Source organism: Buteo buteo, chromosome 7 (assembly GCF_964188355.1).
Source record: "Buteo buteo chromosome 7, bButBut1.hap1.1, whole genome shotgun sequence".
Taxonomy (NCBI): domain Eukaryota; kingdom Metazoa; phylum Chordata; class Aves; order Accipitriformes; family Accipitridae; genus Buteo; species Buteo buteo.
In genome coordinates, this window is record NC_134177.1 from 22,502,059 (window position 1) to 22,524,874 (window position 22,816).

At 39.7% G+C, this 22,816-nt stretch overlaps 1 protein-coding gene across 5 annotated transcripts in view; it reads right to left on the bottom strand.

The window, feature by feature from the left end:
• Window positions 1-22,816, bottom strand: part of PXYLP1 (2-phosphoxylose phosphatase 1) — a 60,730-nt gene that overhangs the window by 28,705 nt on the left and 9,209 nt on the right. For 4 of the 5 annotated variants that reach the window (XM_075031884.1, XM_075031881.1, XM_075031880.1 and 1 more), the window contains exon 2: window positions 12,512-12,643. In XM_075031884.1, the coding sequence (XP_074887985.1) occupies window positions 12,512-12,590 (79 nt within the window). In that variant the 5' untranslated portion in view covers window positions 12,591-12,643. Of the gene's footprint in view, window positions 1-12,511; window positions 12,644-17,148; window positions 17,224-22,816 lie in introns of those variants that run through there. The other variant, XM_075031885.1, reaches the window with a different exon arrangement.

Sequence of the window (22,816 nt, forward strand, 5' to 3'; positions counted from 1 at the left end):
TGGTTCTCACCAATACTGGAGTGGTGCAGCAGCGATTACATCATGACTGAAAAAAAGATGCTTGGCAGGTTTCACCCGTGAACTGAACACAAACATAGAGCCCAGCTACACACAGTGTTCAACATAGCAAAAGAAAACATAGCAGAAAGTGGTTTTTGAGGAACATGGACTGCAAATCCTCTGGCTTCAGTGATCTTTTCATCTATGGCAGCTGAGAATTATAGGAAAATACGCCCCATACAGTAGAGTTCAAGATAGTTCAACAGTTGCTGCTGTTCTGTTATCTAGCAATCTGTCACAAACACTCTACATCTTTGACAAGGGCTCTCTGCTGCTAAGACACACATGCTCCCCTGCACTTACTCTTTAAGGGATTCACTAACTCTTGCTACTAAGCTCTCGCTCCTCAAATGGATATGAAGAGGAAGTATGCACAATTGTTTTCTATCATTCTAGATAAAATGGCTTCCCTCCACCCCTTCAAAAGACCAAATGATAGGGGCATATAGTCATCTAGAGCTTCAAGTACATGTTGTTGCCTCTTTTCCTTAGGGCTCTCCTTCGACAGCATCCCAAAATAGGCAGAATGGCTTTTGAAATTCAAGTCAACTTCTACTAGGGCACATAGTACAACATTCAGCTATTGAAACAGAAATCACAAAATACATAAGTAAAAACAAAGAAATAAAAGGACTTAAAAGCACAGCTTTGCTCTGCCCGCTACATCTTTACAAGCGTTGCTCCCCTGGTTTCAGAACACCAAGTCAGCAGCTTTTTGGGCTGCAACAAATTCTGTACATCCACTTACTGGTAAAAGCATCTTTCCATCACCTCTCAACAGAGCTGCTTTCTGCACTTCTCAGCAGAATCTCTGTGTCTGCACACCTGGGTCAGATACAGTAATCTCTCTCTCTCTGAAAGGGCCACCACCTGAAAAGCAGGAAAACCCACCATGTCTACAGTTCAGCCATAGCCTCTGCAAAGGCACAGGATGCAAACTGTTTAATATGTTAATGTCATCAGTCAAACACTATCCACAGACATCTGGCACTTCTCTACATCAGTGTCCTTCCACGATAAAAAGCCTTACAAATTCAAATCAATATTTTAACTACTGCATTAAATTAGCACCTCTCTGTTTCACATCTAATCCCAACTGTTTTCTGTCCACAAACTGACCTGCTCGGAGAAGCGATCTCAACACCATATGCTACTGCTTACCCAAGCCAAGCCAGTTCACTTGTTTGACCTTGTCAACACCAGGGCACAGAAAGCTGCCATGGATTTGCTAGCTGCAAACCCCAAAACAACATATTTAATACAGTAGAGCCTGGCAGATTTTTGTGCTGGGGAAGCCTGTAATGACAGACGTAGTCGTTAATCTCAAATTCAGAGCAGTGTTCTCTGGATCAGAGAATTATTGGTATCTTTAGGACACTTGCTGTAAAACAGCTTAGAGGAAGATGGTGAATCTTATTTCTTGTCTTCATCCAGTATTAATGCACACAGTTGGTAAACCCAAAATTACACCACGTACCTAGGGTTTCCAGCTCTTTTAATCCAACCATCTCACAAAAATCATAAAGGGAGATCACTTCCACTTTCCAAGACTTCATATTTCACTGCAGCAAGTCTACAAAAGCCTCAGTCTTTTAAATACAAACTACTTAGACCCCATCCCATTAACAAATAAACCACAATGCCATTTAGTAAGTGCAAGCACTGATTTTCTCTCAGTAAGCTAGCTTTGAAAATTTAAAAGGGAAGTAACTTTGGGAACAGAGATTACTCCTATTTTTAAAATAAAGCAATAAAAAACTGCCCACAGGCATTAAAATCTTCAAAATCAGTACAGCTTAAGAAACCTTATTAATCACAGAAGACGCACAAGCCCAAGAACACATAATAAATTTTTCAAAAATCTTCACAGTCAAATGATGAGACACTTTGGATTGAATAAATCACGGTATCATTTCAGCAATGAAAGCCCCACAAAAGCATAGATAAAACCAAAACTGCCTGGAAGATAAATTGCAAGAGGAAAATTAAGAGGACTAAGAAGAAATGTGAACAACAACTATCTGAAGAATATTAAGTATATCTGAAACAGATACATACAGGAGAACTAGCACATCCATAGAACCAATGGTTTGCAACTCAATTTGCAGCAGCACAGTGCGGATTAAGGCAGGCACAAAGCACAGCTCAGAAGAACAAAACTATCATCAAATCTAGAGTTTAAGTAGTTGTCCATGCTTTCCTGAAGACTGCACATGGCCTATAAACAGGGGGAATATAACTGCATTATGCCCACTGATGTTAATAGAGTTTTCCTGGTACTCTCCAGTTGAGACTCTGCATCTGCACTCTGAACAAGGAGAGGAGGGAGATTTGGGTCAGAACATCTTCTATTAGCTCCCCCCAAAGTATACTACACTTCCACAGGCTTTTGTGCAAGGAAACTAGCTATGCACGTGGTTGTAAGAGTTCAACTTCTACAGAGCTTCTAGCAGTTACATTGACACATCACTGATTTGCAAAAACCCGAGTAGTCCGGGTCACTAAAGAATACACCCACTCCTCAGGAAGCCTCTTGGTCTACAGAAATCCCACCTTTTGGGCCTCCACAAGTACAAGAGGAGGGCCGTTGTCTGAAAAGTGCTTTAGGAGAAGCAAAGGCCTGACTCGCATCTTAACAGAACAAACCAATAGGTCTCTCTCACACAGTCATGATGTACAGCATTTATATCCTTCCTCATTTCATATTTTACCCTCATTTACTTTTACAGCCCCATTCTGGTGATAAACTCAAGTATCTAGAGATAGCAGGACTCCATGGTATGCAGAAAAACAAAGGTATTACCCACATCCTTGAAAGAAACGTAGGTCAAATTTGTTTAAATAACATACAACTACATGTAATATACAAGTCATCTTCTGGTAGAATCTATTTGTGGCATTTTTCGCAATTAGTGCAGAAGCCCAGTTTGGCAGGAAGCTTAACTATTAGCAACAGAGTTCACTCCCAGGCTAAATATACAGAGAGGGAATTAAGATCAATGCATTAGTCTAGGTAGAGACTGACAGAAACATTACTGTAAGCATAACATTTTTTCTCCTACTCAGTATATTCATCTTCCTTTGTTGTTTACTATCCATTCAAAACTCAAACAATTAAGGACAGGTATGTACGTTTGAGACTGTCCCTACAAAAAGTCACCGACCCTTTCACAATTATAAATAATTGCAGTATGTATCACTATAATTATTAAAAGACTGAAGCACAATTTCAATACTTTCAAACTTTCCTGCAGGTATTAGGACCAAGATTTGAGTTGGATTTTGAGAGAATTATGTTAAAATGCTTATTATATTCCAGCCTTGTTTCCTTCCTTCTAGAATTTAACCCAACACTGTAGTAAGGATTTGCAGAAGCCTAACTAATAACTTGCTGTTAGTTTTTGCAAAGTGTTAGGCTTTATTTACAGTAGCCTTCAACCATATGTTTTAACAGCTCATACTAATCTCCGCTTAATACAGTTCAACTAACCATCATGGATGAAGCCAAAAGAAGATTTATGAATTCCTGTAGCCTGCCAAGTAACTTCTGCTAGTCAAATCTTGTCTGAAGCAACTTAACCTGACCTATAGCAGATATTTCAAAATTATTGCTCTATTTTTGTTGGAGAAAAGACTGTCACATAGTATCATTCTCAAGTATTCATCGTGTCTCCTCATCCTTCAAGGGTTAATTTCTGGACTGGTACATTATACCACCACTTTCGAGAATCACAAAAAAGTTATTTAAATCTCTAGTTACAACACAAAAAGCATCTTTAACGAAAATCTGTATATTTACAGTTAATTTTCTTCATTCACTACTAAGATGTACACATCCTTGGATATATTATTTGTGGGTTGTTTTTCCCTTTAATCTTAAATTCAGATTAAATTAGTACTTTCAAAAAACCCAGAGAACCTTCTCATTAGTGGAAAATCTGCCATGCTTATGAGCTTGAAGGCAAAATTCAGGAAGGGAGATATCTGGTCTCCTTTTAATTTTGTATGCTGGTTAAGACATGACAAAACAAGTTATCTGCATCAAGAATTCTAAAGTTGCAGCTTTTTAAATATAGCTGTATAAATCTAGGTCGTGGTGTTTTTTTCCACTGAAAAAATTATATTCTTAAAATACGAAACATGAGTAGTTACTGTTTGTTCATAAAGAACAGTAAGAGATGGCAAGGAATTCATCTTCTAGAGATGGTAAGGATATGTATTCTGTCCAGGAACAGCCAGAAGCTTGTATTATCTTTTTACTAAATACCTTGGCATTTTTTCCACCCTTCTCCTTCAGAAATTAAGTTCTGGAAAAACCCGATGCACCCATTTTTTTTTCCACAGACTTCACGTATCCCAGCTCCTCTCAGCATCCCACTGGCCACCTCTGGGCAAGTGTCTGGGGGCGCAGCTCACACCCCCATTCCGGTTCAGGGTAGGGGTAGGGGGATGGCGGCAGCTCTGCAGCACCACAGCTACAGCTTCGCAAGTTGAGGAAGTGCATCCTGCTTTGCGAACAGAAAGGCTGAAGAGGGATGCTACACCCCCTCGGCTTCCACCTCTATTCCCACCTGCAAGTCCCTGCAGAGCATTTGGCACTAGCACACGCTCACCAGCCCATCGGAGCACCTGCTGCGCCGCGGCTGGTCCGGAGCCAGGATCTGAAGCGAGCAGTGGCAAGGGTACCAAGCTAAGCCAGGAATGCTTCGGTGATGCTCTTGTGCAACTGTATTGGGCCATCAAGCAGGGATGCAAACAGCAGCAATCACACCAGAGGGGCTGGTTTATTAAAGCAAACAGGCTTCCAAGAGGGGCTGTGCAGCAACACAGCAATGACCTCCTACGGTTGATGTCCTGGTGGGTTTGCACGCGGTGCTCTCACCATCCTCGTAAAATAAGAGCTGCCCGCAGCACTCAAGCCAATAAAATAACACTCTACTGCTTTTCCTTGTGGAGAATCCTGATTTCTGTTTCCCATGACTCATCTGTGAAACCAAAACCTCCAGTGCAAAACAAGATGACAGAAAGTAGAGGGAAATTATTACTGGCAAAGAAAAATGTCATCTCCAGACAGGCTGAAACACCAATACTCAAGCCTGAACCATCACAGCAGAGAAAGTATTTAAAAGGAAAAAAAAATCCCACACTTCACACGGGAACCAGCACCGTGCCAGGGTAGCAGCCAACATCCTAAAAAGCAGTGGCAGATACCAAAATTCTTTTTATTGAAAGACAAGTCTAAGGTGCTGACCAAAGTATGAAAGCACTTAGGGAAACAAACTTCAAACCAGAAGAGAAGCTCCATATGCTGGATCTGCCTGAGAGCCATGGACTTTACGATTCTGCAAGTGCCTGAAACAGGCAGGCTCAAAAGGAAAGTCTGTAATTTATGCTCGCCACAGGGTTAAATAGCTAGTAGAAAGAGCTGCTTTCCCACTATAGTTTTAGTCCTGTTGACTGTTTCTTTCCTTGGGCTGTCAGGAAACAAACAAAAATAAAAAACAAAGTAAACAAAGGTATATACGTTGTTGAAAAAAAATTATTTACATGCTTTTGATTAAAGTTTACTCCTTGTCAAGTAAGCTTTATGGAGATTACAAATGGCATCCTAACAGCTAACTTTTGAATTTCCTTTCAGTTTGGTGTATTCAAGGTAGTTTCAAAGATAAATAGTTGAGACATCCTGAGGAAACCCACCTTCAGGCTTCTGCAGTCAGTCACAGATGTTCTAATACACTGGAAGGTCTGTGCTTGCCCAGTAATTGGGTTCTTATGTATTACACCAATCTTAAGGGGAAAAAAAGAAAGCAGCTCTTCAGGCATACTTGCAATCTCCTGTTCCTGAGCTGACCCAAGGGCTATCAAGTGTAATTAACATTGACAGGGTCCTAAATTATGCCTTTTCCCCTCAGTGTGAGGCTGCAGGACCACAGCCGGATTCTGACACATCCCTTACAACACGCTTGAATCCAGCTGCACTGCCATCCTCTGTCTCTGTACTATAGGAACTCCCCCAACCACTGCCTTTACAATCCGTTTGCACTGCTCTGGGCATTTTACATAGCACAGAGTAGGAAGGAAGACCCCAACCACTGCAACATTTTCCTCTGGCAAAAAAGAATAAAGTATCCCAACCTACATTCGCTCTGTACAGAAGTAAACTGCCCAGTTTTAGTCAACAGCATTACAGATAATATTTACAGAGACAAAAATACAGTCCACAACCTAGCACAGATCTTTTTTCCATTCTGCAGTTTTTTCTAACAAAGCAAAACACTGAAGAGAAAAACAACAAAATTCCATTTTAGAACAGTCTAACTGAAAAAACTCTATCAAAACCAGTTCTCCTTTTGTCTCTAGTACTGAAGTTTTAAATCATTTTAGAACCATGACCATTTACATAAAGAGCAGGAAAAATAAAAGCATGTGTGGAGTGATAAATACCGTAAGGAAAATACTTCTCCACTCTTTTCCATAGATCTGGCCCCAAACATAAAACAGGAGGGAAACAATGACAGTTCTTAATAAAACTTTAAGCTGCCAGTCATATTTGGTTTGGAAGTCAACCAGTCACCCTATTCAATGGCTCTCCCAAACAAAAACTCTCATTGCTATAATTATCAACCAGAGACATCATAGTATGCTTTCAGTCAGCAGCGGAACATTTTTGGAGTTTTAACTTTTAACACTGTCATTCTTCTACACTATTTAAACATTAGAACACTTAGAAAATTTGGAGGCATTTGCCATTGAAGAGTGTTTCCCTCTATTGCTGATCTGGTCCAGGTTTCACACTGCACAATTTATTAATACCCAAACTGAATTTGAGGAACACATCTGGCTCCCAGTATTTTGCTTCAAAGTCCAGGCCACAGAATTATATAAAAGATGCCTAGAACCATTAATACTTGCACTTTTTCATCAATTATAAACTTCTTTTTAAAAGTCTTTGTATTGGTTTTGTGTGGCAAGGTTTTGGGGGGGGGGGGGGGGGTGTTACACAGGTGGCTTCTGTAAGAAGCTGCTGGAAGCTTCCCCTGTGTCCAACAGAGCCCATACCAGCCAGCTCTAAGACAGACCTGCCACCAGCCAAGGCCAAGCCAATCAGCGATAGTGGTAGCGCCTCTGGGATAACAGATTTAAGAAAGAAAAAAAAGTTGGGATGGGGAGAAACAGCCGCCAGAGCGAGGAGTGAGAACACGTGAGAGAAACAACCCTGCAGACACCAAGGTCAGTGAAGAAGGAGGGAGAGGAGATGCTCCAGGTGTTGCCCATGGTGAAGACCATGGTGAGGCAGGCTGTCCCCCTGCAGTCCATGGAGGTCCACGGTGGAGCAGATTTCCACCTGCAGCCCAGGGAGGACCCCACACCGGAGCAGGTGGGTTCCCAAAGGAGGCTGTGACCCCACGGGAACCCCGTGCTGGAGCAGGCTCCTGGCAGGACCTGCGGATCTGTGGAGAGAGGAGCCCATGTAGCAGGTTTTCTGGCAGGACTTGTGACCCCGTGGGGGACCCACGCTGGAGCAGTCTGTGCCTGAAGGACTGCACACCGTGGAAGGGACCCACGCTGAAGCAGTTTGTGAAGAACTGCAGCCTGTAGGAAGGACCCATGCTGGAGCAGTTCATGGAGGACTGTCTCCCATGGGTGGGACCCCACGCTGGAGCAGGGGAAGAGTGTGATGAGTCCTGCCCCTGAGGAGGATGAAGCAGCAGAAATAACGTGTGATGACCGTAAACCCCCATCCCCGTCCCCCTGTGCCGCTGGGGGGGTTTGGTAGAGAAATCCAGGAGTGAAGTTGTGCCCGGGAAGAAGGGAAGGGTGGAGGGAAGGTGTTTTGAGATTTGGGTTTATTTCTCATTACCTTACTCTGGTTGATTTGTAATAAATTGAGTTAATTTTCCCCAAACTGAGTCTGTTTTGCCCGTGACGGTAATTAGTAAATGATCTCTCCTGTCCTTATCTCAGCCCGCAAGCTCTTTGTTATATTTTTCTCTCCCCTGTCCAGTTGAGGAGGGGGGAGTGATAGAACGGCTTTGGTGGGTACCTGCGTCCAGCCAGGGTCAAGCCACCACAGTCTTCTATGTGCCTACTAGAAATGGTAAACAACCCCAGCAAAACTATGAATAGGTTTTGGAATATTCTGTTAAGTTTTCAAACATGTCTCAAATCTATGTTCAGAAACAAAACCTGAGGCATTATTTATGTAAATATATACCCATAGCATGAAAACAGTAAGACTTACTAAAGAAAGTTCTTTTCCCCTACTGTTCTAAGTGAAATACCCAGGGAGCTGGCTAACACCCCAGGCAGACAAGCCTGGCACCTGATGCAGTGGGAAGCAGCATATGAAAAGACTGTACTCAGATCCTGTGCCTTTTGCTCCTGTACAAGGGCATAAAGAGCACAACTGGTCAAGTCCCTCGTTGCCCAAAACCTACGTGACAGAGGACTCTTGGCAGCAGGAAGGAAGGTATCTTATGGCATCCACAGCAACTACATCACCTTGAAGAATGACTATTACAGTTTAAAAAAAAAAAGTCCTTTCTCCAACTGTTTGGCAAAGTGCAGTCTGCTTGTATGTCTCCCTCTTCTCAGGATAAGGAAATGAAGAAGATTCAGCTGGCATTTGATCCAGCAAGCCAATCCAGCACACAACATTTGACAAACATGAACTGGCTGGTCCACAAAGCTGCCTTCTGTATCTGTGGTACCGTGGCACTGCAGACGCAAGGCAGAGGTTAGCTTCTGCTCCAGTAAAAGTGATCCTCATCAACCTGTCCATGTCCATCCACTGCAACTGTTGGGACAGAATACTCTCAGCACTCGGAGCTGTTGGCTGCTGTCAAGAGAGATTTCGCGGGAAACTTTCTCAATGATTTACCCTGTAAGTTAAACAGTGTTAGTATCCATGTAAAGCACCAGCCTTGGGGGGAAAAAACAACACAGGAAAGCAGACTAGCTTAGATCAGAACTCAGAAACCGCAATAGAAGAGAAAGGGACCAAGAACAAACATCAACACAGGACAGAAAGTTTTCTATCAGTCCTGGGTCCATCCCCAGCCTACCAATACTGAAGACTCTGAGGTCCAATACTGGTTGTTCCTCCCAGCATTTCTCTGCTAGTGTCCAAACCCAAGATGGGACAACTACTGGCTCCAAAACAATTTCCCTGGGACCCTGTCTTACAAGGAAGGATGGACTTATATTAGGACTGCTGACATGACACCCATCACCTCCACTTCATCGTGGCTGCAGAAATCACTGCTTATAAAGCAGTTCCAGACCCTTTGCAGCACAGTCTATTAAAGTAAACCAGCATCAATTTCTGCTTGACTGGGCTGCAAACTACTGCAAGTGATTCCTGAACCCTCACAGCTCAAGCACAGGACAGACCGTAATCTTGTCAGCCATGCCAGTGTGGGTTGTTTGTAATATTGAGTCAGAACCTACAGAAAACCAGCTGAACTTGGTCTTCACTGCTCTCTTCGCTTCAGAGTCAGCTACAACTCACAAGTCTGGCTTCAAATCACCGCAGTTCTACGTGTGGACAGGAGGGGATAAAATATGAAGCATTTACAGAAGTGATGTTCTGCCCTAAAGCATGAGTTAAAAAAGGAAGATATGTACCATTTATATAATTATGCATTTAATGTTACTGTTTCACTTTTCTAAACAAATTTAGCACAGAAAGGAAGAGATATTTTCAATATTCACTGCTCAGAAAAGCAGTACAATGTTTTAAAAGGACTAGCCCTCCTCCACAAAGCTGCACACTGCTTGCTAACAGAGAATCAATCTCACAACAGCATAAACCATCCATTTCCACTCCAAATGCTTCAAGAGGTAACTCCCTTCAAACAAAACAAAACCAAAACAAGAAGTCAGTGGCTTGGTCATTTTCCTGAGTCTAAACACATAAGCTCTCGTTTTCATTCCATGATCTGACACAAATTATAAAGCAGTATAACCAAAATTTTTCTCCAGGCAGCTCAGAAGGGATCAAAATTTGGAAACTCAATTTTACAGTCTGAAGACAAAGAAAAGAAGCATATTGCTTTCACAAAAAAGCTTTATACATGAAACAAGACTACATTACTACCACTTTGTGCAACAGTGAGAATTAAATTGCAAGGGATGCATGCCTCTGAACTATGTCACATGTTAAGAGGAACAGATTCAGGGCAAGGAAGGACCTTCAACATGGCAATAGGAAACAGATAGTAAATAGAGATCTAATAAGTACATAGCATCTATGTCCCATGGAGCTGGACACTTAAAATTTTCTGTCCTCCAATGCTCTATTGCAGTAAAGTGCTCCATATCATGCAGTATCGGGGGGCTTACAGATGTGTTCTGAAGGATGTTCTGAAATTTCTCAGGTGGGGGTTACTGCCTTATTGAGTCAGCTTGTGGGTCACCATGTACTAATACTTGGTCCAGTTTTATCAAAACAGCAATTTTATGTATTTATATTAGTCATGGACACTGACCAAAGATTCTGCTGTAAGACAGCACTGAAACTACACTTCCATTAACATTGCACTGCAAGTATTTCCATAAATATTTGCATGCCCATTTCATTAAAAGCTCAAGTTCAGAATCAAGTGTTTTCTTAGTTTAATGTTAAACTAGTCAGAAACTATAAATTGGAGAAGACTAAAAATTTACAGCTATGTTTAATTTGAAAGCAGCTCACCAAGCACTTGTAGACTATAACACAATTTTTCAGGTAGTGGATTGCTTTGTGGTTGGAGAGGAAAAATTGTTTTTGACTTTAAGACTTTGGTTTGGTTTTTAAATTTGCCAAACACCAGCTGGTTTCCATAATAGTTTCATATGGTGATAGAAGAAGAGTTTTGTCTTTACTTTGGAGATAGTCTTTGATCTGAGTTTGAACTAGTCTCTCTACAAGCTGAAGCTGGTAGAAGCTAAAATATCAGGCTACCTGTATGTCAAACTACTTGGTTCCTGTTAGCTTGTATTGCAGTTCTCATTATGTAAAAATTTCTATATGTATTCTGGTATTGGCACTAAGCTTCATGATGGCTGCTTTTTAAAGCACCCCTCAAACATCTTCATCTCCTGGAATTCCTCTTGCACAAATGTTATCTTCTAATTAAGTGGAAAATAACTTCCTCTTTTGATGAAATGTGATTCACTCTCCTGTATGCCTACCTCCTCATCTCTAAATAAAGCTCACTTTTGTTAACAATTCAGTTTCATATTTCAGCTGAAGTTCCTCTAGGACCTTCACCCTATACACAATTCATAACCAACCATATAAGGTCAAGGGCAGATAAAGAGCTGAATGGGCAAAACAAGCTGCAATCAGACCCACTGGCATGTGCCCAGAGGAGGCTGAAAAAGCAATCTGGAGCCACAGGTCCCTGTATTACATGCGCACAAAACCACACAAAAAATAATTACATAAAAATAACAAAGTGTGTTTTGTTTAAACACACAAAAATATAACATAAAACCACAAAGTTTCTTCCCCCTTCCCCCCACCCTTTTTTTTTTTTTATGTTGTCCATCACATGCAAAAGACACATTCTAAATCTCAAGTAATCCTCTGGGTTTGGGCGGGGGAGGGGGATGGGGGTTTATACTATGCAAAGAAAGCACAGACCAGAAAGACAACAATTTTACATTAAAACATGATGCAAGACAACAACAACAAAGAATATTATCCTATACTACAGATAAGTGTTTTCCCTTGCCTTCTAACAGCAACAGATCACACCAACGTGTATTAGTACATAACAGATTTACACACAACATCATTTCACCTAGCAAATGTTATCATTCATGAACCAGGTGATAAGCAGTCATACAGCACAGTGCTCATTTGTTAACGTACACTAACCTGCATTCAGCACCACCCTCCTGCTTAGTCATCAGTAAATGACCACCCTGTGGATTGGCCCACGATTAATTGATCTGAAGCACAACATAATTTATCTTTTCCTAAACAAACCAGCCACTTGTGATGAGCCAATTCAGCTGTTTAAAGTTTCCTAATGTGAGGGTACAAATAAGGAGAATTTCCAACACTCAATCCTCTCACAGCAGTTTTCTCAATCCCGTCTGGTCTGATGCAATGTAAAATAGGAATTGCAGCAGTTTTTACTACGAGTTCTGTCAACTTTCATGTAAGGATTCAATCACATTCAATTACTTAATTGCACTACAAAATTAAGATTTTTTTTTTTTCTGAGATAGCTTGATTTGAAAAGTCTCTAGATTGTATAGTTTCCTAGATGGCACACAAAACTATTTTTATTCTTACATTTATTTTCCTATTTTTGAAAAAAAAAACCACAAAACAAAACAAAAAAAAACAACAAATATTTAAATACAGAAAGAATGTTTAAACAACATGTAAGCATTGCCATTTTTAAACACATCTATAGACCACTATATATAAAAAACAAAAGGGGAGGACACTTACAGAATTGTAGACTGAGACTCAAAAAGGCTAATAAGGCTGCCAAAGCCAGCAAGAACAGAAAACGGTTTCGGAAAAGCATTATTATTCGTTCTGCTTTCTCTTCATTGTTTCATCTTCGTATATCAATGATTCCTGCAAACAACAAAACATGGGCAAATATATTTCAGATGTGGAAGCATCAGCTATAACAAAGAAAATTCAAATATGCCTTTGACAGTGTCAAGTTAGTTCATAAAGGCAAGCACATGAGGCAATTGAAATTGGCAAAAACAGTATTGATAAGTTGTCTTTACCCTAGTTATGAGATTAACTGTATTTCCACAAGACAGAACTTCCAAGTAAGTAAAAAAAAATTGCCATTTCCCATAAAATTAAGTTTTCTCCTGCCAACACAGGGTTAATGCTGATGGGTCCTTTAATAAAAGTCTCTTGCCCCTGTGCAAAGTAAATCACAACAAGAATATTATTATTTAAGGGGTCTCAAGAGCAATTTGGTAAAGCATCCCTAGAAATGAAATAATCTCGTAACATGTTAAAAACATATACACACACTTTTAAACACAGGTTAAAAATTAGTTTCTCTAACTGGTAGCCCTTTTACTGATACCAAGTTCACAATTCTTAAGAGAATAAAGAGAAAAATTACCAATACGACTACACAGAAAATGGAAAAGTATATCGACTTAAGATTAACACCTGGAATAATTCTGTGTAACAATATTTTTAAAAACCACAAAACAACCCAGCCCTCTCCTGAAAATATCCAAACAAGAAGCATGCACCATTAGAAAAAAAAAAACACTTCTCCTAGCAAAAGGACATCCCAGAGTGCACAGAATTTGCTTAAGTGCCCTGTTTTCACAGATGTCCACTTTCCCTTGGAAAATGGCTCTATACAAGGGATGGGAGGGAGGTTGTTCTTACACACACTTTTTTTTTTTTCTTTTAAACAACCAGCTGCTCTTATGTGCAAGAGATGGCTTTTCCTAACACTGACAGCGTGTTGCAGGAAATTGGTTAGTCTTGAAAGAAATCTTTTGAGATTCCCAGATCCTTTGAACTGAGCTCTGCTTATGATAGCACATTCAAACATGGTGACAGAAAATAACTTTTTTCCCCCACCACTGTTTCTTTTTGCCCCCGCACTTATTTGCTCATGGAAAGAGATCTCTCTTGCTTCTTTCCTGCTTTTGAGAACGAATAGGCTTACAATTACATGTAATTAATACATACTTGTTTGTCAAATCTCTTCTGCGCTCCAAAACCTAACTTTCTTAGCAAGATTTTAATCTCTGTCTCTGAGCACTGATAAACCATGTAAAAATCACAATCTCAAAATTCAGAATTTCCCCGCCCCCAATTAATTTTCTCATTAGTATTTGAAAATGTCTCATGAATCACTGAACTTATTTTATCCATTGTGGTTAGACTTAAGAAGAGTTGTGGGATCTACGAGTTGGCCCAAGGTGATTTCCATAGTACAAAGCAATGGGATCCAGAGCTTAAGTGGTGTTCTTCCACAAATGAAGGCAGTGGGGCTTACAGTAAGTGAAATGTATTATGCATGTACATTTTGCAGGATGGGGGGGTCTCTCCATCTCATTTTACTTGAAGAACTACCTTTACAGTTTTTGGAAACTGTGGAAAAATTGAAAGAACCAGAGATTCTGAGAAGCAAGAAACCAGAGCTATTACAGTATTTTTCAAAAATGCCAGTAGCACCATAAATGGTGTGTGCAAGCAGTAATAAAAATAGTTTTAATAAAAAAAAAAAAAAAAAAGAGAGAGACAGAAGGGACGATTTTAACAGTCTCAATTTCACAAAATCAACTAAACAAAGCTGTGAAGGGTAGAAGGTATAAGGATTAGTGTATACAAAACACCAGGAGAGAATAAAGCAGTTAAACCAAACAGATGGAAGAACAGAAGGGAACCACAGGAAAAAGCAAAATTAGACTTAGCAGGGAGGAGAAGGTAAAATCTATTAAAAAGCTCTAGGAATAAGAGGTCTTGTGCACAGTCTACATTCATTGATACTGTTGATGCATAAAAAAAAGTTGCCACAAAAAAAGAAAAAAAGGAGATCATACACACCTCATTAGCAAAATGTTTTAAAGGTTTAAAGCTAATTAAGCTTTTTCTCAATTGCAAGATCAGAAGTTTTTATATTTAGTTTTAAATGCAATATTCAAGAAATTATAAACAAGGTGGAAAGATTTTTCCTTTAAATATACTTTGGTCTGTTACCAAATTAAAAGTTGCTATGTTACAATTTATGAGGAGTAGGAACAGCTCCTGTTGAGTAGCTGTTAAATAAAAGCTTGTCAATATGATTTGTCATCAGCTCCTACTTGATATCAAGCTGCCGAGAATCAGGTGAACGTACATACGAATGAGGACTGAAGCCTCTGCTCCTCTGTGCTGGCACACAAAGTACTCCCAGGGAAACACAGCACTTAGCCAGCACATATGAAGGGAAGGCAGTACAATCAGCATTGTGAGCACTCACTGAAGCAAGGGTTTGTAAGCTAAAAAAGAGAAAACTGAGCCTGGGGTGGCAGGGGGGGGTGTGTGGAATAAAAAGCTAACCAACCTTATCTCCCCACCACAAAACTATTTTTATATGCAGATAGCTCAAAAAACAAACCACACAGCAAAACATCATTTTGGGTCTTCAGAATATCCTACCACATAGCAAGAGGCTGCACATCGCAGAGCATTTGCTGCTAACATGACATTTAAAGAATATTGATCTTTATCTATTTAACTCTGTGCACAGGCCAGAGTGCAGGTCATGCCCCAGCCTCACCATCTCCACACACTGTAAGCTCTCAGTACTCAGGGGTCAATTCTATCAACAACTGACAACACTACCTCACTAGTCTCCAGGTATGGACCTTGGTTCTTTGCCTCGGAGATAAGTACTTATTGCTTTTAAAGGTGAGTAAGCACCATACAGCTGCAGAAGAGGTGGAACTTGGCACTGGGAGCAGCAGCGTCCTGGCAGCAGCTTCTGACACGTGCCAGAAAACCAGTGATTTATGTTTTTCCCTGAGAACAGGTCTTTTGCACCAGAGGAGGTTTAGATTGGATTATTAGGAAAAATTTCTTCACCAAAAGGGTTATCAAGCATTGGAACAGGCTGTCCAGGGAAGTGGTTGAGTCACCATCCCTGGAGGTATTTAATAGACGTGTAGATGCGCTTAGGAACATGGTTTAGTGGTGGACTTGACAGTGTTAGGTTACCGGTCAGACTCAATAATCTTAAAGGTCTTTTCCAACCTAAATGATTCTATGACTCTATATTTCTATGAATGCAGGACTTGATAAAGATGACCCACAGAACCCCACACTTATTTCAGTAACACTAATTATAAGCGTGACACACAAAAGCAGTCTAGATGTTCGGAAGGATAGTCATTGATAAAGCATCCTATATCGAAATGCAGATAATTAAAAGCCTACTTCTGAGTCACTTTCTGAAGCATACCTACCTACCCACGGAATTTATCTTTTTCTTTCAAACATGATCCAAAAGCCTCAACTCATCAAAAGCTGCCAGAACTACTCACAGCATTTATAGCACCCTCTTACCTAACCTCTTACCTAATCTTTAGAGCTCTTACCTAATCTCACAAAACAGTGCCAATGTGCTAGTGTAAGGTGCTAGGCTATTGCATGCTCACACAAGGGTAAAAACAGTCTTACGACTGAAGGCCAGAACAGGGAGTCAGGAGAGTAGCCAAGCCTCTGCTAGGCTTCTGGAAAAAATGTGGTCAAGTCACATTCTCTGTTTTAGGCCATTTCACTGGAAAAGTTAGTAACTACCTAGAAATGCTGGGAGAGTGGCATGTCTGCTAAGAGCCTAGACTAAGCACACAGCTCCCAGCAGACCAGCTGGCGTGACTAACCTACTTTTTGCTCAGCACTAGCTGGGTATTGCTAGCTAGTGCTCCACATGGAACCTCGCCACCGAAAACCCCTCCTCCTGTGCAAGATATAAAGACAACATTTTTTGCAGGGTTGACTAGCTAAACTATTTCTTTTGATTATTTTAAATCAGGCCCTGAAAATAACATGATATTGATGCTTTCAAAGCACTTGTGAGGTTAGACATGACGCTGAACCACCACTGCTAAATTTCTGTGCCAATTCCAATTGACTGATACTGTTACATCCTCTACATCACCCATATCCATCTAGCATACAAACCTACTATCTAGCATGAAGCATAAGCACATTATTACATTGACTCACCATGACAGCTTAAATGAATTTACTTGATTAAAATAGCATGTCTCCATAAATAATCAATAGTACTCTTCAAAGTCTGCCTCAATAAAATTACTGTATTTATCTGATGTGGTACGTCAAAATGACATTGTCTACTGAAATACTAGCAAGCAAAAGCGGTCACAATGAAATAACAAAGAGAAATGGTGACTTTGCCCAAAAGGAAGGAAGCATTAAGTCTGTACCTAACTATATGCCAAAGACATCCAGAGGCATATTTTGCAACAAGCTTATAGATCCTAGGAGGGAGAGCAAAAAGCATGCAGACAACATAACGTTGATTTGGAGTAACATTCATAGATAGCTTTAGAAAAAGTCATGGAAGAACACAGGGACCCACTTACTCGTCTGATGTCTCCACGCTGCAGGAGAGAGTTTTTAATTGTAATTGCTTTTTGATGCATCTTTTATCTTTCATCTACATCTGCAGGCTTATTTTCTGACAAAACCTGTTTTGAAGACATCTGAAATGAAGGTGACAGCTCCTGATACAATTATAATGAAGACTCCTGCCTTTACTTTCACTTTACTTTGTGATGCTCCATCAATTACTCCCCAGCCATTTGGCAGCAGACTACCAGGCAGTACATTTTTCACCTACTAAAACCCACAAGTCCAGTATCCAGACATTCTCAGACAGCTGAAGAACTTCATACTCTTGAATTGGAAACTGCAGAAAATACTTGTGTCAGCAAGTGGCACAAGCCAAACCTTTTCTTTGGTGCTTCAAAGGATTTGCTTTTTTTCCTGCAGGAATGAAAAACAGTGTCTGGGATCTTGTGGTTATGACCAAGTTGACCAGTGCTACAAAGATCTACAGCAAGCACCAGAACAGAGAGGAAACAGGAACACTCAGCAGAAGCAATTATCCCATCAGCATGACCTGCTTAGTTACTCATGCTTGTAATCATCACATTGAGGAAACCCTCACAAACCCCCTGTAGCCAACTGTAACATCAGCAATTTAAACTGGACATACAATTCCTGCAACACTGAAGTTGCATTTGCATCACAAAGTAACAAAGCTAGCATCTGCAATATTGTTAATCATAATTCTTCATTTTCCCATCAGAAAGCAGCAAGCATTCCAGTTTTTTTTTTAAAAAGCATTTATGAGAAATAGGTCACATCACTTGACGTAAGAAAATACATTTCTAAAAAAAGTAAAATCGGCTCATCATTGAACAAATTACGTAAAACCTGCTCAGTAACGTTACTTATGTTAGCACACCCCATGACTTAAGCTGGAAGTTAGAAACCACAAGAAACACAGAACTTGACTGAAAGTACAAACAGGTCAGCAGCCTCATAAAAAAAAAAAAATAAATAAATAAGTGAAGATAAGGAAAGACATGGTAAGAAAAGGCAACATGTACCACTCCATGGTAATCATGCACAGAAACAGCAGGAAGCAGCGCCTATCCAACAAAGCATAGCTACATGTTGATATGTAAAAACTAATAGCTACTTACAAGATAATTTTATTTTGAAAGTACTTAAGATTTTAGCAGCAAGCATCTGATTAAAAAAACAAAACTAACAGCTAAGTTGCAAAAGTTTAATATATTTTAGTATTTAGAACATTAAAATATCTACATCTAAATTTCTCTTTTTCCTTATTCCAAGTTTCTTCCTTATCTAGTCAGTTCTAAAATCCTCATACTGGCACAGCTGGTCTTGAGATGTGCAAAAGCTATTGAAAATGGCACAGCAGTATTGCCCTGCCTGTCAAGGCAACCATCACAAGCTCTCACTTCATTAAAGCCAAGGGATCAAACAGAGCTCTTCCTCAAACAATTCTGTCCCTCTCTACAGCACTCATTATTCTCACGGTGCAGCAAATTTACTGCTGGATTTAATAAGTAAAGGTGAAGAGTTGCTTAGCATTCAGAAGTGATGAAGGGACCATTAGCCACACTGAAATTTGACCACACCTTGAAGATAATCCACTGTTCTCAAAGTAAAAGGTCCACTTGACTCTGAGATCTTAGCTTTTAAATCTCAAGGTGCGCAAGTAGCTAACATGGTGAACATTTTAAACATCTTTCTCCTAACCAGCTTTCAGGTTTGAGCAGGACTGTCATACAGTTTTATGCTGGAAATTCTGGGAAAGCAGTCTTCAGCTTACAAATTCAGCTTATATCCTCCAAAGGACAGTTTCCAGCTTTTCAATGCTGTCCTACTCAAATCACCATTATGAGTTGCCTTCTTTCAGAGATCAGCAGCTAAGAGATGCAAGCAGAAAAAGTTTTTACAAAGTTTAGGTTTGCATTTGATTTTTGTCAGTCTAAGTGCTTTAGAATGTATTTCTTTTATTTAAATTAGAACCTACAAGTCTATGAATCCCTTAAAATTGGGCAATAAAGACAAGTCATGCCGAGACATCTATATTCAAGTTATGTTTAGTGCATTAATGTTCTAGTTAATGTAATGTAATGTTTTAACATTACAACTACCCTTTATGGGTTTCCCAACATTGGAAGTTGACTTATTTTGCACCTAGACATCTCCCAGTTTCTGGAATTTCCTTAGACTTACACCAGTTTTCTGATGAAATTATACCCATGTTTTCTTGAACAAACTGGGGAAAAATAAAAAGTGTGGGAAATGTTAAAAAGCATGAAAAGATCATTAAATGTTTGATTCTTTTATCTTTTTCACACTTCCACAGAATGCCATTTAGGCATATCAGCTTACCTCCTCTGTACTCTGACCACTAATCACCTTGCAAGGAACCACTTCTAAAACCAAATGCTTCTGACAATTCAAACAAGAATTTTTGGAAGAAATACCGTAATTGTGACCTGTAAGTATCCTTTTTATTCCATAACATTTCAAAATCACACTTAAAAACACTTGAATACCAAAACAGTATTTTTTTTTTAAGATTAAGCACAATAATTTTTGACATGTAGTCACTAAAGCGTATGAGTACTCCAGTTATTTCTACATAATCAATAGTTCCTAGGACTATTAATAAAAAAAAACCAAAGTAAATGCATGAACTAACTTAGAGATGAAGAGAACTACAGTGCCAAAATATAAGGTACTGTAAACAACTAATTCCTTTGGGATGATGCCATTGCTCTAGACCACTCTTCTCTTTCTCCAGTCTCTCTGCTATTACTAAAATTATCAGTATACGTGAGAGAAGTTCTGAACAGCTGCAATTCAAATATAATTTCCATGACCTGTGCATACTTCCCTTAAAAAAAACCAAACACTTTAAATTTAGTCTCCTTTCCCCTTCTCCCCAGAACACTTACCCCTTTAGAGATTCAACTTGGAGATAGTCTGCTGCCTTCCTGCCCAGGCTCTGGCAGCATCTGGAAGACAGAGGCATTTTTCCTCCTACCGGCTTCACTAGTCTATTTATAAAGAACATCAAGTGTTCCCATCTGCCACAAAGATGACGTGCCCCTGCCTGGAGGAACTTAAAAAGTCTAAATTAGCTCTGACTGTAAACAAAGAGGAAAAGCAGGATTGCACACAGAAACAATTATGGAACATTTATTGCAACCTGTCTGTAGTCTCCTTTATGTTCTACTTTGTGTCAGATTTAGACATCTGTTTAGATCAGAGGACAAAGTGATGGTCAGCATCAAAATTCATGCTTGCCAGCTCAGGCATTCTCTCTCTCTTCTGATTAGTACTTTTAGTCTTACTTTTTAGTCACTGATGTTCTACCATATCACTTCACTCTGGGGGGGCTCAGAGCCAAGACAAGAACCTCTTTGCTGAATTCTACTCCACATTAAGCAAGACACACAGGTAAAGCTCCACACTGCACCCACAGGAACCTGTGAACTCCAGTCCTTCAGTAGAGATGCATGTTGGCAACAACTGCCCGAGTACTGACTTCTCCAATTAGGAATGTTTGCCCTTCTACAAGGCTTCTGGGTTCCAAATTACAGGTGTCATTCTGATCCTGCTTTCCATCAGCTGTAAAAACGTATTCCTTTACTTTTAATAGGTGCCACACAGTTCTTTCCCTCCTTGCTGTTTCCCAGAGGAAAACATGACGACTTACTCTGTCATCTACCACTGCAAATCATCTCCACCCTTTAATCCTGTCCCTTTTACAAACTCTGTTCCTCTACATATTTTCAAGTCCCACCTACCCAACAGATTACTTTTTCTCACCCTCCCTAGTAGGTTTTGGATGATCTTAATTCTGTCAGTACCTGTATATTTAAAAAACAAACAAAAAAACTCCACACCACAAAAAAAAAAACCCAAACCCCAAAACCTACATAATCATATATACAACATGTCCCTATACCAAAGGTATATATAACACATACAGTATTTCCCTTTCCTTGGTTATTTGCCAAAATTGCTGTAGGTGCACAAGTTGGAAACAAGTCTTAAATCTTTTTTTGGCCAGCAAAATGTTTTTATTTAAGTCTGTATTTATGTCACTGCTTGCAAGCACTAAATATGACCAAGTTTTAGTTTTCCTATTGCTGGCTGCATCCAGCATAGGATCCATAGGATGGCATCCAGGGAAGGAATGGCGACGGATGCTGTCATACCACACAATATATCTGGGTTATCTTGCTGAGCTTGTTTCTAAACCAGTATGCTGCCAAGCAAGCCACCAAAACATAGGAATGAAAGCATGCTAGAGCAGATTTCCATCGGGTTTTCCCGCTTCAGAGTTTACAGAGATCAGGTGCTAAGCCCAAATATGCCCTCACTACAGCTGTTGTTACAATCATTTTACACCGCTGCATTTTCTAAGTTGTAATGGATGCATAATCAATTTCTACAAACATGAGAGCAAAACAGGGGCCATCATACACCCTTGGGTTTCACACCTATGCACTTTAACAGAAACAAAAATCTAAACTCAGTATGCAGTACTTTTCAGTTTTTCTAATTATGAATACATAATGAAGATTTGTTACACTCCTATTAGGTAAAAGAAAGAACACAAAGCCTACCAAATAACAGGAAAAAGCATCATTGAAACCTGATTAATGGCATCCCCTTCTGTAGCAAAGAAAAAAATTTGGAAACAAATTGGAATACTTTGACAAATATTTGTTTTCCATCTGACAATACAGAGAAACTGCATGTAAATATAAAACTTTACATCTTCTAGGTCACACACTAGTCTGCCTTTGACCACTTTTTTGAGGACAGGGTTTATACAGAAACATATTTGCTGCAGATTGATTCTCTGCTACAGATAAAAGATTTTAGAACATGTCCTTGCACCTCACTAAGATAAGAAAAAAAGCCCCATGAAAGTTCTGCTACCAAGAGCATTAAAAACAAGCACATGCTACTGCCATGTGCATTTTTATAACATTTCCAAGAATCAAAGTTTCCCTTGCTGTTCTATTCCTAAACCTCCTTTCCCTCATCGCAGCCTATCAGGACTATTTATTTTATACTACACCTGCTACAAACCTGCTCAGATGAATCAAAAAGCAAAAAAAGAAGTCCCCAGCTCTATGGAACCTACACATTTTAGATTACCAAAATGAAGACTGAGAAAGGCCATTTCATTCAACAGAAGAAACCCGCAGATCTACCACTGCTGTAAGGTCTCTCAGAGTGCAGCAGACACTCTGAATGAAGATGGATGTGGTTTTGAATTTGAAGCTGCATTTTGAACAGAACATGATATAGCATTGACTACTTCCTTTCAAACCAAAAAGAAGCTTTACTGTTGTGTTAAGTCTATCAATAAAATCCAGTCTATAATAAAAACTGTCAATTACAAAGCTTTAAACAGTCTTTAAATAACTTTGGATCACAAACCATTCCCCTCTTTAAAAAGTCAGACTTCATGGCATACCCGAACCATAAGTACTGAAAAGACTACTGCAATTCCTTTGCTAGCTTAATACCTCTTCTCTCATTTTCATATTCCTTTTAGGAGTTGTTGGAAGTTTCCATGCTTTGACCTTCCGTTTTCCAACTATGATGATTTTAAAGGTCTCACTTGGTTTACTTGTTTGAACAGCAAATGTATGAGAGCACAAAATATCTCAAAGACTA